This window comes from Bos grunniens, chromosome 8 (assembly GCF_055505025.1).
Source record: "Bos grunniens cultivar Pamir isolate PY7600 chromosome 8, Bosgru_T2T1.0, whole genome shotgun sequence".
Taxonomy (NCBI): Eukaryota; Metazoa; Chordata; class Mammalia; order Artiodactyla; family Bovidae; genus Bos; species Bos grunniens.
In genome coordinates this window covers 1-16,213 of record NC_141172.1, presented here as the reverse complement: position 1 = coordinate 16,213, position 16,213 = coordinate 1, and the positions used below count along the sequence as shown (strand labels likewise).

Here is a 16,213-nt window from a genome sequence, read left to right as displayed (position 1 = left end):
TGGGATTCTCCAGGCAAGAATACTGGAGTGGGTTGCTCTGCCCTCCTCCAGGGGATCTTCCCCACCCAGGGATTGAACCCGTGTCTCTTATGCCTTCTGCATTGGCAGGCGGGTCCTTTACCACTAGCACCACCTGGGAAGCCCCTATGAAGAGCCAGATTATTGGAAAAGACCCTGACGCTGGGAAAGATTGATGACAAAAGGAGAAGCGGGCGGCAGAGGATGAGATGGTTGGATGGCATCACCGACTCAGTGCATGTGAATTTGAGCAAACTCCAGGAGATAGTGGAGGACAGAGGAGTATGGCATACCACAGTCCGTGGGATTGTAGAGTTGGACTTAGTGACTGAATAACAACAACATCAAGGGCAACTTTCTGTGTCAAAAAATTCTCAGTCACTCTTTTAATATTTTCAGAATACTCCTTTGTTTGACTTCATTGTAATGTATTGTCAATTTCATACTGTTAGACATCTACATTCCTCTTAGTTTTTCTGGTTATAAACAATGGTTGCTTTGTCTTAGAAGTGAACTTGCTGTCTAGGGTATGCCTATAGCTAGCATGCCTTCTGCAAAGACTCTAGCAGTTTATGTTCTCACCAATAGTTTATGACAGAAGTCTAAAGAAGGAGCTGACTAAGCATTCTTTATGAAAACGACAAAATGAATTTACTTATGTTAGTAATTGGCAATGTTTTCATATTGTTTGCTGAACAAAGGGATGTGGGTAGAGCCAGAGTCACTGTGCATTCAGACACCAAAATTCCTACTGACTGGGGGTGGGAGGGGTCACAGGAGGTTAGCTGAAAAGTTCAGAAATGAGGAAAACAAGTGTTTCACATGGAGATGGAAGAGAGGAGATAGACCAATGGTGACTTGCCTAGCTTGCCAGGTTGGATGACTTGCAGTGCCATCTTCTGGCAAAGAAGCCAAAAAACGTTCAATTTCCATGCTAGCAATAGAGTGCTTCTTTAATACAAGCAGGGCTCAATCACACTGAAGGAGAACCCAGAGAGGCTTAGACTTTGGTGTGCTGTGGAGGACATGAGGGGAAGAAAACTGATTTCTTGGAAGCAAATATATGAATCATTTACATGTGAGGTCTCTGGCAAAATCTGTGGTGTCTCTGCCAGCTACACACAGCACGTATGAAAGGTACAACCTGGAGAGGAATTAAGACAGCCACACCACCATCCTCCTTCAGCTTCAAGTTTGGATTCTCCAGTATCCTGGGCTACTCTCAGAAAGGCAAGTTAGCCAAAGGGCTATTCAGGACTACACCAAACCTGATCCCTTATTACAGAAAAATCTGTCTCCATCTTTGAAACTCCTGCAATGGAGGAGGGTACTTAGACCACTGAACCTTTCAGTGTACCAGTAAGAAACACATACACTCAGCAGATGTAAAGGTGTGGAAAAGCACGTTATACTTATTTGTTTTTTCTTTGTTTCTTAATTTTCTCTTTAAACCATGTTATATTAAAAATTCAAGACTTAAAAATACTCTTTTGCTTTAATCATCCAAAATATAGTAGGATTAGTCTTGCTTTTTAAAAACATTCTATTTATTTATTGAGGTACAGCCAGTGTACAATATTACATATGTTTCAGGTGTACAACATATTGATTAAAATTTTTTACAGGTTACATTTCGGTTATAGTTTTAACCAACAATATCTATGTTTCCCTGTGCTGTATAATATGTATCTTTTACTATTTATTGTATACATAGTAGTTGTACATCTTAATCCCATATCCCTCTCGTGCCCCACTTCTCTCCCCACTGATAACTAGTATGAATAGTTTGTTTTCATCAGTTTCCTTTCTTTTATATTATCTAGTTTACATTATTTTCTAGATTCCACATGTGACATCATTACAGTATATGTCTTTGATTTATTTCACTTGTCTTGCTTTTTAAAGCAAAATCAGTTTTCAAAATGTGGCATCCCTGGGCTTCCTTGGTGGTTTAATGGTAAAGAATCCGCCTACCAGTGCAGGAGATAGGTCCTTGGTGAGGAACGGATCCAACAAGCCACGGAGTAACTGGGCCCTGTGTCACAACTACTAAAGCTCGTCCTCCCCAGCAAGAGAAACCCCCGCAATGAGAAGGCTGCACACTGCACCTGGAGAGTAGCCCCCGCTCTCTCTCTCAGAAAAGCCCATGCAGCAAGAAATACTCAAAACAGCCAAATAATTATTAAAAATGTGACATCTCTAACAAAGCTAAATAAGTCCCTTTTCCCTTGCATATGTGTGGGACGATAACAGGCTTTACTCCACATCACCTTGCGTAGCGGTCCCGTTGCCGCCTGGCCTCACTCCTGTGAATGAGGACGCTCCTGTCCCTCTGCGCCTCCCTCCCCTCCTCCCGCAGCCTGCGGCACCTGCAGCGCCCACACCTCCGGAGCCCGGCCCCGCCTTGGCCCCGCCTTGGCCCCGCCTTGGCCCCGCCCTGGCCCCGCCCTGGCCCCGCCCTGGCCCCGCCCCCGAGGTCCTTCCCGGCCGCCTCCGCTCAGCGCCCGCGTCCGCGCGCTGACGTCACATGCCCGCGCCGAGGCGCCCCGCCCGCTGCTCTGCCTCCTGTGAGGTATTGGGGCGTCCTGTGAGGAGTCCTGAGGCGGGACTTCTAAGCGCTTCTCCACGTCGCCCGAGTATCAGGTGTCCGCGTGGCGAGGCGGGGGCACGAACCGTCAAGGAGCCCCCAGACCCAATGCGCCCGCCCCACAAGGCCGCTGGCAGCCGCCGCTGAGAAGTTGGGGGCGGCGCCCGGGGCACTCCCCCTGCCGCCGTTGCCAGGGGCTCGGAAACCGGTTGGTTCGGTCCGGAGACGCGGAGTCGTGTCCCGGGGCGTTGGCCCGGGCGGCGCAGGCTGCGGCCCGATGCGCTTTCTGGACCGCGGAAGGTCGGCTCTGCCTCGCTGAGCCCTGGGGGAGGCGGCGGCCCGGAAGGTGCCCACGGCCTGAGTCCTGAGGTGAGCGGCGCTCTGGGAGGCGTGACGTGCAGAACTGAGAGGTTGTTCTCTTGCGGGAGACCTCGCCCTGACTTCCTTCTGGGGAGGCTGCGGACTCCTGCCCTGAGGTGCACGGAAATAGCCTCATCTCACTGAGATGATAATTCTCTAAGGAACAGCATTACTAAGCAATCCTTGGACGTTATTAATAGGCGATATAAAAAAGAAAAGCGATAGTGAGCATGAAATTAAAGTAATATTATAAGTGTTGTTATCGATAGCAAGTCATTTACGTTGCTTATCTCTTGTCTCCAGTCTTAAATTGCATACACGGTTTAATTAGAAAACGAGTAGCAGTTAACTGGTTAGCTCGTAATCTTACATTCCACTTCCCGTAGTTTCAAACAGTCTACATGTATGGCATTGAAAGTTCTAATACTTTTAGAGTTCATAAGGCTTTTAAAAAAAAATATATAGGCCTAATTTTTATTCTCTATTGTAAGATCCGCCCCAAAACATAGAGATTTTTTTTGTTGTTCTTGCCATGGTAAATTACATCGGAGATACCTTGAAGGATTAAAAATAATTGGCAATCTCTGCCAGCAATGGGCTTTTCTTATGATGCAGCAGTATTATAGAGACCATGGAGGGAAGCCATATGTGGAGAGAGTAGTTCTTTGTTTCTGTTTTAGATTTGTCTGAAATTAGAGGATCCACAGATCTGTTTCAAGATTGTGCACTTTTTTTTTTTCCTTTGGTGAGAGATAAGGAGCCTATTTTGTGGAAAAATAGGTTTTTGTACATTAAGAGTCACCAATTGGGAGTTTCGTAAAGGTTATGGAACTTGGCCAGGGGAGTTCTTTTGAGGTCATTTTCATAATGCATTGATACTGTGTTCCAGGTAAATCTTAACTGTAATCCCGTGGACATGGCATCATCTCATGAATATAAACCATTTACATGTTCATACTTTCCACTAGGGAAACTGTTTATTGTCTGAATAGTCTTACAGAGAGGACTAGACTTCAGAGAAGGAGATTATTTTGAACCAGCTCTAGTAGGAATCCCATTTTTGTCTTCAGCTTTTTTGAATTATGAGAAATGAGACAGGGCCTTTCCTCATTGAGGAGTTAAATTGACCTTCTCCTTCAGTCTAAAATGGGATTTATTATTTTGGGAGAACTATATGTGTGGATCATAGTTGCAGTTAGTACCGTAAGTTCTTGAAAGCTGTTGACATTTCTTCACCAGTGTTTCCCTTTAGGACAACTTGCTTGTCCGTCAAATAGCTGAAGCAGCTGAAAAGGCTTGATTCAAGTTCCATATTATTGAGGATACAGTTTTTCATCATATACTGTTAACATTTTTCACATTTGGTGCACATCATTTTATTAAACATTCATGACTTAAAGATGTTCTTGTAACATGTGAGGAAAGATGTCTAACTTAACTAACAGACTGCTTTTTCTGGAACATAGTTGACATACTTAAAAAGAGTGATGTCATATAGAAAAATTTGAGGGACATTTAACTTTTATCATCTGAAGTTTGTGTTGGTATAAAGTGAAGAAAATGGATTTAATTTTTTTTTTTTTGCCACATGGTTCCCTAGTTTTTAAAATACTGTTTGTTTCAAAATCCATCTTTTGCTTTCAGATTTAAAATGTAACCATGGTCATCCACCAAATTAAAAAAAAATTTTTTTTAATGTATTTCTAGACTCCCTGTGATTTGCCTCTTTCATAATTAGCTTTCTAATGTCTCTTGATATCAGGTAAACAAGTCTTCCTTCATTGTTCTTTTTTTTTTTTTTTTTCAGTATTTCCATGGCTGTGGTGGTGGTGGTTTAGTAGCTAAGTCATGTCCAGCTCTTTTGACCCCATGGACTGTAGCCTGCCAGGCTCCTCTGTCCATGGGATTCTCCAGGCAAGAATACTAGAGTCCGTAGCCATTTCCTTCTCCGGAGGAACTTCCTGACCCAGGAATCAAACCTGGGTCTCCTGCATTGCAGTCAGATTCTTGACTGAGTCATGAGGGGAGCCCTTAAGTTTTCTATGGCTATTCTTGCTCTTTTTTTCATGTTAACTTTAAAAATCAGCTTGTCTGATCACCCTCACACCCAGAGCTTATGTTTATATTAGGGAAGCATTAAATTTAAAGATTAAGAATTAAAATCTTTCTGATATTGAATCTTCTTTTCCTTCCATGTCTTTTTGTTTCTTCTGTATTTTTTCTGTCCTCAATATTTTTTGATGGTTTGTTTTCCAGATTACTTAATCCTGCTGGCTGTAATGGCTGTAACACCCATGCAATGAGTTCTTAATTCCTGATATTTTATATTTTACTTTTAGGAGTTCATTTAGTAAAGATACATTTCAGGTCTTCATTGAAATTCTCCTTTTTTAAAAAAAATCACTTATCCATTGTTCCCTCTTATTTTCTTGAACATATTAATCAAGGTTATTTGAAGTCTCCTGCTGATAACTCCATTTTTGAGTCATTTGTGAGGACTAATCTGTTTTGGTCTTGCCTTGTGTTGCATAGCTTAGGAGTGGGCTGTCTAACAGGAGAGGCATTTACATGCACATTTTTGGACTAGTTCTGTTCTTTTTCCTCCTCCTCAGGATTTTTGCAGCCCTAAACTTTGACCGCTTTCTCCTTAGCGCCTAAGGCTGTTGTTTTATATTCAGGCTTTGTTCTGTTGCAGAAATTTAATCTGAAGTTCTTTTATAAGAGCAAACACTGGAAACAAATGTCTAATGAGAGGGGATTAGACAAATAAGTTTAGGAAGTAGTCTTATTAAACTTATATTCTTATTGCAGGGAGTAAAGTAATCCTGACAATAATTACTGTAGGAAAAAGTCAGCTTCTTTCTCCATATGTGACAAGTCTATGTAGTATTTGACTTTTCAAAGTATTCTTATAGAATTTAAATATCACAAGTTTTATCCTTTTAGCTATTCCTACATTGCATGAGTAAAAGTGAGGTAAGGTTTATTTAACTTCAAGTAGATTTTATATATATATATTTTTAAAGAAAAATAGTCACTGAGGCATTAGAATTTGAATTAAACATTATAATTGTTATAGATGTCATGGTTTATCTCTATTCAGATCAATTCAGTTCAGTTCAGTCGCTCAGTCGTGTCCGACTCTTTGCGACCCCATGAATCGCAGCATGCCAGGCCTCCCTATCCATCACCAACTCCTGGAGTTCACTCAGACTCACGTCCATCGAGTCAGTGATGCCATCCAGCCATCTCATCCTCTTTTGTCCCCTTCTCCTCCTGCCCCCAATCCCTCCCAGCATCAGAGTCTTTTCCAGTGAGTCAACTCTTCGCATGAGGTGGCCAAAGTACTGGAGTATTAACTGATACTATTTTTATTTTGTATGTCTAGCATATCTGTTAAGATGCCTTAGAAAAAGAACCATGGAGAAATACATTAGAGTACAGAAGATTGGAGAAGGTTCATTCGGAAAAGCCATTCTTGTCAGATCTACAGAAGATGGCAGACAATATGTCATCAAAGAAATTAATATCTCAAGGGTAAGTGTATTTTTTTGTTTGGTTATCCAAGCAGAAGTCTGGTTACAAACAGATTCATTATTAGAGACAAAAAAAAAAAAAAGTATGGCAACATATGACATAAAGAGAGACTGTTGTAGTTGCAGAGAAAAACACTCACTTCAGAAGAGTCTATGAACCCTTTTAGACTTTTTTCTGTGACATGTGCTGGTGTTTATGTGTTTAAAAAAGATACATCATGTACTGCTCTGTAACTTAATCTGATTTGAACATCTTAAAATGTATCTTTTTGTGCATTCAACTCATTCTTTTTAACTTCTGGCTATATTTTATTACTTGGGGTGTGATTTATGGTAACATTATTTTTAACCACTCTCTTTCGGTTGGACTTTTGTATCATTTATTTACTTAATTTACTATTTTTCCCCTTCTATTTCAGATGTCCAATAAAGAGAGGGAAGAATCAAGGAGAGAAGTTGCAGTGCTAGCAAACATGCGGCATCCAAACATTGTCCAGTATAGAGAATCATTTGAAGGTCAGATACAGACTCCTAAGCCTTGTGACGACTGCTGCCTACTTTCCTTTTAAGGATCTTTTTGTGAATTATTCTCAGAAAGAAAAGTATATTATTTCTGCTTGAATACACATGCATATGAGTGTCAGCCTTCTTCTCCGATAGTACTAATGCCACCCTGTCCCTTTGTAGCTTAGTACTGAGTCACATCACTGAGGTTGCTTGTAAAGAGGCAGTGTGGTAAGTACAGAAATTTAGACACAGCAGGAACAGTCATCTTCACCTTTTAAAACTAAACTCCCTTTAAGTGCTGCCACCACTGCCACTGAGAAAATGTTGTCATTTTAGAAAGTACCCCGCTTGTTAGTGTTCTCCTGTATACATCATTATTATAATATTGAGATACTGTATTAAATACACCTTGTATATAATATATATGTGTATTATATATAAAGTATTCTCAGGTTCTTAAAATACTATAAAATATTGCCATTTTGGAAATATCTACCATTATATTTGGTAATGCAGGAACTAAGGTAAGACAAAGCTTCTCTAAAGGGAGGTCACGGTGGTTTATTCATTCCCATTATTGTCAGAAATTTCTGTCAGTTGCAAAATAAAAAAATAGTCTAGATTGAAAGTAGAAGATAGTTTAAATGACCATTTCAGGCTCTTATTACATACAAGTTTCAGCATCTGAATTAGAGTATCCTTGTTCCCAAATAAAGTTATCTACTAAAGTAGAATATACTTTAAAAAATACATGAATCAGTTAACACCTTATGTCATAAAGTACTCAGTTTATTTTATGATGACAGTGAAGTAAGGCTTTATAGCTCATGGTAAAGAGTACAATGTTAACCATCTCTTCCTTCCCAGGGCCTTGAATTTCCTTTATCTTTCCCCTAGTATCTACCTTTTAGTTTCTTTTTGCTTTCATCACCAGGATCTTAGTATTTCAAGAGAAAAGGTTTAAATGTATGTCAACAAATATTCTCTCAGACGTTTTACTTAGAAACATCTGAATGGTTCAGAAGGGATGGCACAGCCTTTAAATAAGGTTATATTACTACCGCCATTTAGCTTTAAAGGAGTAAATGCTCATGGGAAGTGTATTCAGGAGTAGACACGTGCATGGACCCCAAGCTCCGTGTTCCTTCCACTCTGCTCATTCTCATTCCTTAAGGATAAGCTTTGAAAATAATCCCATGTTGATTCCTTACTGTGTTTTCTGTGCCTTTGTGGAACAAACAAGTATGTAGCTTTTGATGTTTAAGAACAGGTGGAATAAAAAAAAAAAAAGCAACAGGTGGGATCATATGTATGTATGTCTGCTTCTAGTTCTTTTCACTTAATATCTCGTGGGCGTTTTCCCATGTCACTGTGTATTGTTGTGCCCATTCTTTACAACTTTCTTGTAACATTGCAGCATTTCTCATTGTGTGCACTTTATGGCTGTGTCACAATTTGTTTAGCCCATTTCCTGTTATGAATACTTAGGTTGTGTTTAGAGTTTTACTGTCACAGGCAGAATTATACTGGACATTCTTGTCTAGGTATCTGTCCTGTGGCTGTATTTTAGGAATGGAATTGCTAGACTACAAGGAGTGAGAGTTCCTGTGTCTCACAGAATCTCCAGCCTTGGCTTATCAAATTTATAAGATGTAATTTTATCTGGTGAGTCTATTCATTTGGTCACAGTTCCTTTTTTCTACCTCATCTGAACCATCTTCTCATTTTATCATGGGCCTCTTTGATTTCTTACAGACCTTGTGGGAGCCCTGAAACAACAAATTTTTCATTTTTCTCTAAAATGGTAAAAAAAAAAAAAAAAAATGAACATTTTAAACCTTGAGCAAGTTGTTTAAAAAATGAGCAAGTTGTTTAAAAAAGTAGAATTCTGATGTTGTTTTGAATGGCTGTTATGAAAGATGAGGAAATTACTATCTTTGGAGTTCTTCCCCACTGATTTTTGTTCATCTTGACAGAGTAAAAATCATCACATCAGTTCAGTTACTCAGTTGTGTCCGACTCTTTGCGACCCCATGGACTGCAGCATGCCAGGCCTCCCTGTCCATCACCAACTCCTGGAGTTTACTCAGACTCATGTCCATTGAGTCAGTGATGCCATCCAACCATCTCATTCTCTGTCATCCCATCTCCTCCCACCTTCAATCTTTCCCAGCATCAGGGTCTTTTTCAGATGAGTCAGTTCTTCACATCAGGTAGCCAAAGTATTGGAGTTTCAGCTTCAACATCAGTCCTTCCAATGAATATTCAGGACTGAGTTCCTTTAGGATGAACTAGTTGGATCTCCTTGCAGTCGAAAGGACTCTGAAGAGTCTTCTCCAACACCACAGTTCAAAAGCATCAACTCTTCGGCACTTAGCTTTCTTTATAGTCCAACTCTCACATCCATACATGAGCACTGGAAAAACCATAGCTTTGACTAGTCATGCCTTTGTTGACAAAGTAATGTCTGTGCTTTTTAATATGCTGTCTAGCTTGGTTATAACTTTTCTTCCAAGGAGCAAGAATCTTTTAATTTCATGGCTACAGTCACCATTTGCAGTGATTTTGGAGTCCCCCAAAATAAAGTCTGTCACTGTTTCTACTGTTTCCCCATTTATTTGCCATGAAGTGATGGAACCAGATACCAAGATCCTAGTTTTCTGAATATTGAGTTTTAAGCCAACTTTTTCACTCTTCCTCTTTCACTTTCATCAAGAAGCTCTTTAGTTCTTCTTTGCTTTCTGCCATAAGGGTAGTATCATCTGCATATCTGAGGTTATTGATATTTCTCCCGGCAATCTTGATTCCAACTTGTGCTTCATCCAGCCCGGCATTTCTCATAAGGTACTCTGCATGTAAGTTAAATAAGCAGGGTGACAATATACAGCCTTGACGTACTCCTTTTCCTATTTGGAACCAGTCTGTTGTTCATGTCCAGCTCTAACTCTTGCTTCTTGACCTGCATGCAGATTTCTTAGGAGGCAGGTCCAGTGGTCTGGTATTCCCATCTCTAAGAATTTTCCACAGTTTGTGGTGATCCACACAGTCAAAGGCTTTGGCATAGTCAGTAAAGCAGAAGTAGATATTTTTCTGGAACTCTCTTGCTTTTTCAATGATCCAGAGGATGTTGGCAATTTGATCTCTGGTTCCCCTGCCTTTTCTAAATCCAGCTTGAACATCTGAAAGTTCACGGTTCACATATTGTTGAAACCTGGCTTGGAGAATTTTGAGCTTTACGAGCGTGTGAGATGAGTGCAATTGTGCGGTAGTTTGAGCATTTTGAAATAAAATCATAATCTCTAACAATCTTTTGTTCTGAAATTTTAATTCTTAGACTGTTTTGGCCTTGATTCTATGTTTAGACAGAGTGAATTCTTATTGTTAATTCTTTTATACCTTAGTTACCCCTTTTCAGAGATATTTATCTCCTACTTGTCGGGATTTCATCAGTTTTTTTTCATGATGAGCAAATGGATGATGTATTCCCTCAAAGCAGTTACTATTTGCATTTCTTAGAGTGTCTAACTCTTGTTTTTATACATGATAGGTATCTTTAATGATACTTTCCTCCTCACAAGCACATTATGTCTTCTGGTATTGAATGTTTCTATAGAAAAGTTTGACTTCGGCATAAAGCTTCTCTTCTTCTTGAAGATAATTTGCTTTATCTTTTCTTGATTCTCAAAGAATTCTTTCTTCAGAATTAAATTCAGCAGAATATGACTTAGTATTAATACTTCTGATTCATTTTCCTTGGAACATTTTGAACCCTTTCTGCCTGCAGATTGTGGTTTTCCTTTGTTTCAGGAAAGTTTTCATCTCACTATTTTTTAAAAAAAAATCCGTTTATACCTTAAAATGAGGAAGGACATTCCAAAATTTGTCATATTACAAATGAATTCTTTCTTGTAAAGTCTCTCGTGTTACAAGATGTGCTCTCAAATTTTTTAAAGAACGTTACATAGCAAAATGTTTTTGGGGAAGAAGACTAAACTGAGTTAATTTTGAGTGCTTATAGAGGACCTCCGGAGAAGGCAATGGCACCCCACTCCAGTACTCTTGCCTGGAAAATCCCATGGATGGAGGAGCCTGATAGGCTGCAGTCCATGGGGTCGCTAAGAGTCAGACACAACTGAGCGACTTCACTTTCACTTTTCACTTTCATGCATTGAAGAAGAAAATGGCAACCTACTCTAGTGTTCTTGCCTGGAGAATCCCAGGGTTGGGGGAGCCTGGTGGGCTGCCATCTATGGGGTCGCACAGAGTCGGACACAACTGAAGCGACTTAGCAGCAGCAGCAGCAGAGGACCTCAGCAGAATCAGTTTTTAAAAGAGACATCAAAGAAATTAATATTGGTGTCATAATTGCAGATATCAGATACTGTTATAAGTCTTCTAAAATCACTCAAATGGCAGTATGATTATGTTGTAACAATAATGCATATGAATTCTTTAGGATGAATTTTTGAAGTCCCAGTATTTTGCGTATGGGGATTAGGACACAGAAAAAATTCTGCTGACAACAGAAACATTTTAAAAGTGCTCTTTTTCAGTTAAAAGTTAATGAAGATCATGTGTATTGGGAAAACATAGGTGAATCAATAAAGACATTGATATTGATGAGAAATGTGAAAATTTTGGATAAAATTTTTTGTAAAATTGGAGAGTGGGCTGAAAGTATTTCCAAGTGTATAAATTTATAATTAAATTTTAATATTAAATATGATAAATAGATACTTTTGGTCTATATTCCTAACATTTATAAATTTTAAAAATTGATGCTATCATTGAGAAAGTCTTGTGTCACTGTATATTTGGGTATCTGTGTTACACATGTTTGTTTACTCTGTGAATCATGTATTGCTATCTATCTTTAGTTGTCTGCAGCTATCATCTTCTAATTGGTTTCATATTTTTGTCTTTGTTTTCCTACAGTCTTTGCTTTTTATCCTGTATCTTTAATGAAAAAGCCTCATATATGGAGCTGTGTGTTGGCATTCAACTTGTTCCCCATTGGTGCTGTCAAAATCCAACTTCTCTAGTTCCTTAAAGAACCCTTTTCTTTCAGGCTAAATTTGGATTGCTTTTTGCTGTGGGTAATAATAATAGAAAATCTGGCCAATATTGGGTTAAGTGAGAAAGATATTTAATGATCTCACCTAACAGGAAATCTAACAGATGGGCAGTCCTGCATATAGAGAGTATATGACAGGTTAGACTCTGTCTGATTTCTACTCTGGCATCCTTAATACACACGTTTTTAGGCCTAATGCTGAGCCTTGTCCTGAGATGACACTTTGCAGCTCCAGGCGGCGCCTGCATCCAGAAGATGCTAAAGAAACGGACTGAGAGCAGTCTGTTCCTGGGACCAGTCAAGCCAGGTTTCTCACAAGCGCTTGTTCAGATTTCCTCTTAGATCATAGTGGGCAAAATAGGGTCACTGACTACTTCAGTACTAGGGAAGACTGGGAGTTAGGGGATCTGGGGTTATTTTCAGCTTCTCAAGTGAGGGGCAATGAAGGGAGAAAAGTATTAGAATTTTGAGGTTAGCCTTCCTGCAGGTGTGCTCACTGAGGGGTCAAGCTTCCTGTTCTCTGTTAAACTCCTGGTTGTTTTCTAATAGGCATCAAGGCTTTGTCACTTGCTTAACAGTCTTTTTGCCTCAATTTCAGGCAGTTTGTAGGTGTTCATTCTTTGGGGGCGGGGGGGTTTGGAGGGTGTCTCTTCAGTGCTGTGTGAGTCCCTTGGTGACAGGGGTTGTGTTTTATATTTCTGTATCCCTGGCATCTCACTCAAAGTGCCTGCCACATATTAATAGTTGGTACCCAGATGTTTGAATGATGGAGTACAAAACAGACTAGTATTTCCCTCATGGAGAAAAGACTTCTCTGTTAACCTTAGGTTTAACTAGTATTTATCCCAAAATAAATAGTAAATGTTTAAGCAACAGAAAATATTACAGAACTCAGGTATTTTCCTTCAGGATTGCTTCTCCATTCCTTTCTCAGGTCCTCTTTAACCTGTCATCTCTGTCTCTGTGTCTCTCTGTCTGTGTCTGTCACACACAGATACATCTTTTTTTTTTTAATCTTGTAATAGTTTTAATTTTTGATAAATGCATAATGTACAGAATTCAAAGGTTACATAACAGTAAAAAGTCTGCCTTCTACTTCTCTTTAAGTTACCTGTTTCTACCTCTTGGTGGTACCCATTGTTACTACTGTCTTGAGTTTCCTTCCACACGTACTCTAAGCAATGTTAAGCATATGTAAGTCATAGCACACTATGCTTAATTTTTTATGTATGTTTCTCATGCTGTGTAAATGGTGACATTCTATACATATTTTTTATAAGCAGTTGATTATAAGGTTTTCTGCATTTTTTTCCACATACTGACTTCTCATATGTGTATTTGGATGATCTTTTCATATCAATTGTAAACAGTTATACAGCTTAATTAGCTCCTTCGTGTAGGTTCCCAGCCCTTGGCACATTAGAAGCAGTGTATCCAGGAAGAATGTGGGCATGGAAAGTAAAAAGACCAGCACCCAAGCCTGCCGAGAGTAAGGCTATGAGCCTGAGGCAGCAGGAGAAGTGAGCTCCAAGAGGGCTGACCTTGAGCTGTGACAAGTGACCCTGGCCGCTCCTCCTGCTGGGGAAAAGGTCCTGTAGTCCTATTCCTGTGGAAGAATGAAAGAGGGGAGAAGGATGAGAGGTGTCCTTCTTGTCCTGTCTACCCCTGGAAGGGTCATGGATGTCTTTTTTTCTGTGGACTAAAGCATAAAGGTGATTAGGGAAGTGCCCCATCTTTATATTGTTCACAGAGGTAGAAAAAGAGAGTTCCCTGGGCGTAGAGACTGTCTTTCGTTTGAGTCATAGCATCTGTTACTGTGTTTATTTGACATTTAATTAAGTGCATGAAACAAAGGTGAAAAGTAATTGTCAACTGGAAACCAAGATTACCTATTTCTGACAAATGCGTGGAAAAATCTGTTTTTTTAAGATGATGTTTAAGAAGTTATATCTATTAAGTGAAATCATATATATCTCTCTGCATTTTGTACATATTCCAGATATGTTTATGTCAGTGTGGACATCCAGTGATCTCCACTGGATTGGTGTATTCTTGGTAGAAAAATCATTAATGATGGAGTTGCCTGTTAACTCAAGTTATCACACAGTCTATACAACCAGTATACATACTTTGCCTTTTGCATTTCTTCTGTGTCTCTGTTTTTAGTTTAGTGGAACGCATTTAATTAATTGCTGCTTTCTATTAAACCTTTCAGTTCAGTTGCTCAGTCGTGTCTGACTCTTTGTGACCCCATGGACCGCAGCACACCAGGCTTCTCTGTCCTTCACCAACTCCCGGAGCTTGCTCAAACTCATGTCCGTTGACTTGGTGATGCCATCCAGCCGTCTCATCCTCTGTCATCCCCTTCTCCTCCCACCTTCAGTCTTTCTCAGCATCAGGGTCAGGATCTTTTCTAATGAGTCAGTTCTTCACATCAGGTGGCCAAAGTATTGAGTTTCAATTCAACATCAGTCTTTCCAATGAATATTCAGGACTGATTTCCTTTAGGATGGACTGGTTTGATTCTCCTTGTAGTCTAAGGGACTTTCAAGAGTGTTCTCCAACACCACAGTTCAGTTAACCTTTAGGTACTTTTAATATAGCTATGCTTTCAATAAACATTTTAAAAAAGAAATGTAATGTTTATATTTTGTAGAAAATGGCTCTCTCTACATTGTAATGGATTACTGTGAAGGAGGGGATCTGTTCAAAAGAATAAATGCTCAGAAGGGCATTTTGTTTCAAGAGGACCAGGTGAGTTGGCATATAGGCGATTGGGTCTTAATCCACGAATGTTGTTGAGAAGTCATTCAAAGCTTATTTTTTATACATGTGTTTCTTTATAACTACAGGTGCTGACTGAGTTTTGGCTGCATACTCCAGCACTGCAGTCACATTTCTGCTCTCATGAGATGTTTTATAATTTATGTTGGCAACTTTTCTTGTGACTTGTGGGTTTGGTATCATGTTTTGAGAGTCCTGTGTCAGTCAAAGATATTATAGAAAATCAGCCTCTGTTTTCTTCCTCACTTTGTACTTTAATTTTTTCATTTTTAAAAGTGCCATCTACTTGGATTTTCTTTTTTTGTTTTTTTGGTGTTAGAAGCGAGGTAGAAATACAGCTTTTTTACTTCCAAGTGGCCAGCTGCAGAGTGTGTATTTATATGTGATGAATGTAGGGTGAGAAAGAAGTCCGAGGTGTCTTCCAGTAGTTCAGCTTGATTTTTTTCCCTCTCGTGATTTTTACTTTTGTAGAAAAGTGGTATATTTAACAACAAAGAAAAGTCACTCACCATCATACTATCCTAAAATATAAAGTATTTCCATTTTTCATTCTTCTCTGAAAATTTCTTTCCATATTAATTCTGATTTATAAAATATGCTTTAGAAGCAGTTCTTACATTTAAATGGAGTGTGTGTACTGCATGTAATGTGACTGTTGATTTGAATATCTACCTGATGTAAATGACATTAATTATGATGAAATTAAAAATTATAACTTTTTTTTTTAAGGATTTAGATCCTCTCTTCCCCAGATATTCCTGAGTTCTTTTAATGAACAAGGAAAGACTAATGTGAAATATAAACTTTTAAAGAAATAATCTGGTTTATCCCCCCTAGATTTTGGACTGGTTTGTACAGATATGTTTGGCCCTAAAACATGTACATGATAGAAAAATTCTTCATCGAGACATAAAATCACAGGTATGTTTTTTCTGTCACTACTAACTTCTAAGTAGATTCGGACATTGGGTCAGCATTGTCTTGGGCAAAGACTGGACTGTAACAATATTTCTGTTTTTTTTCCATCTCTTTTACAGAACATATTTTTAACCAGAGATGGAACAATACAACTTGGAGATTTTGGAATCGCTAGAGTTCTTAATAGGTAAATTTTGGTTTGATACAATGTCTTCAGTGAAGTTTTAATTCATGGTGGTATACTTGTGATAATTTATAATATCTTTAAGTATCTTAAGTTTCTCCAATAATTCTCTTTTTGTTCTAGTACTGTAGAGCTGGCTCGAACTTGCATAGGGACCCCATACTACTTGTCACCTGAAATCTGTGAAAATAAACCTTATAATAATAAAAGGTATTTAAAATGATACTTATTTCATGTCGTATAAT

The 16,213-nt window shown here is 39.0% G+C and overlaps 1 protein-coding gene across 1 annotated transcript; it reads left to right on the top strand.

Annotated features, from left to right (window-relative positions):
* The first annotated feature begins 2,561 nt into the window (after positions 1 to 2,561).
* Positions 2,562 to 16,193, top strand: NEK1 (NIMA related kinase 1). Its single transcript, XM_086414186.1, has 7 exons — positions 2,562 to 2,974; positions 6,354 to 6,502; positions 6,921 to 7,017; positions 14,739 to 14,836; positions 15,704 to 15,787; positions 15,904 to 15,971; positions 16,092 to 16,193. The coding sequence occupies exons 2-7, from the start codon at positions 6,386 to 6,388 to the stop codon at positions 16,189 to 16,191; spliced, it is 564 nt and encodes a 187-aa protein (XP_086270312.1). The 5' UTR covers positions 2,562 to 2,974; positions 6,354 to 6,385; the 3' UTR covers positions 16,192 to 16,193.
* Positions 16,194 to 16,213: the final 20 nt, after the last annotated feature.

Bases quoted from the DNA above. Each gene is read 5' to 3' on its own strand.
- NEK1 (XM_086414186.1), top strand. From the start codon at position 6,386: ATGGAGAAATACATTAGAGTACAGAAGATTGGAGAAGGTTCATTCGGA. The intron at 6,503-6,920 runs GTAAGTGTATTT...CTTCTATTTCAG, and splicing joins AAGAAATTAATATCTCAAGG to ATGTCCAATAAAGAGAGGGA. The intron at 14,837-15,703 runs GTGAGTTGGCAT...TATCCCCCCTAG, and splicing joins TTTTGTTTCAAGAGGACCAG to ATTTTGGACTGGTTTGTACA.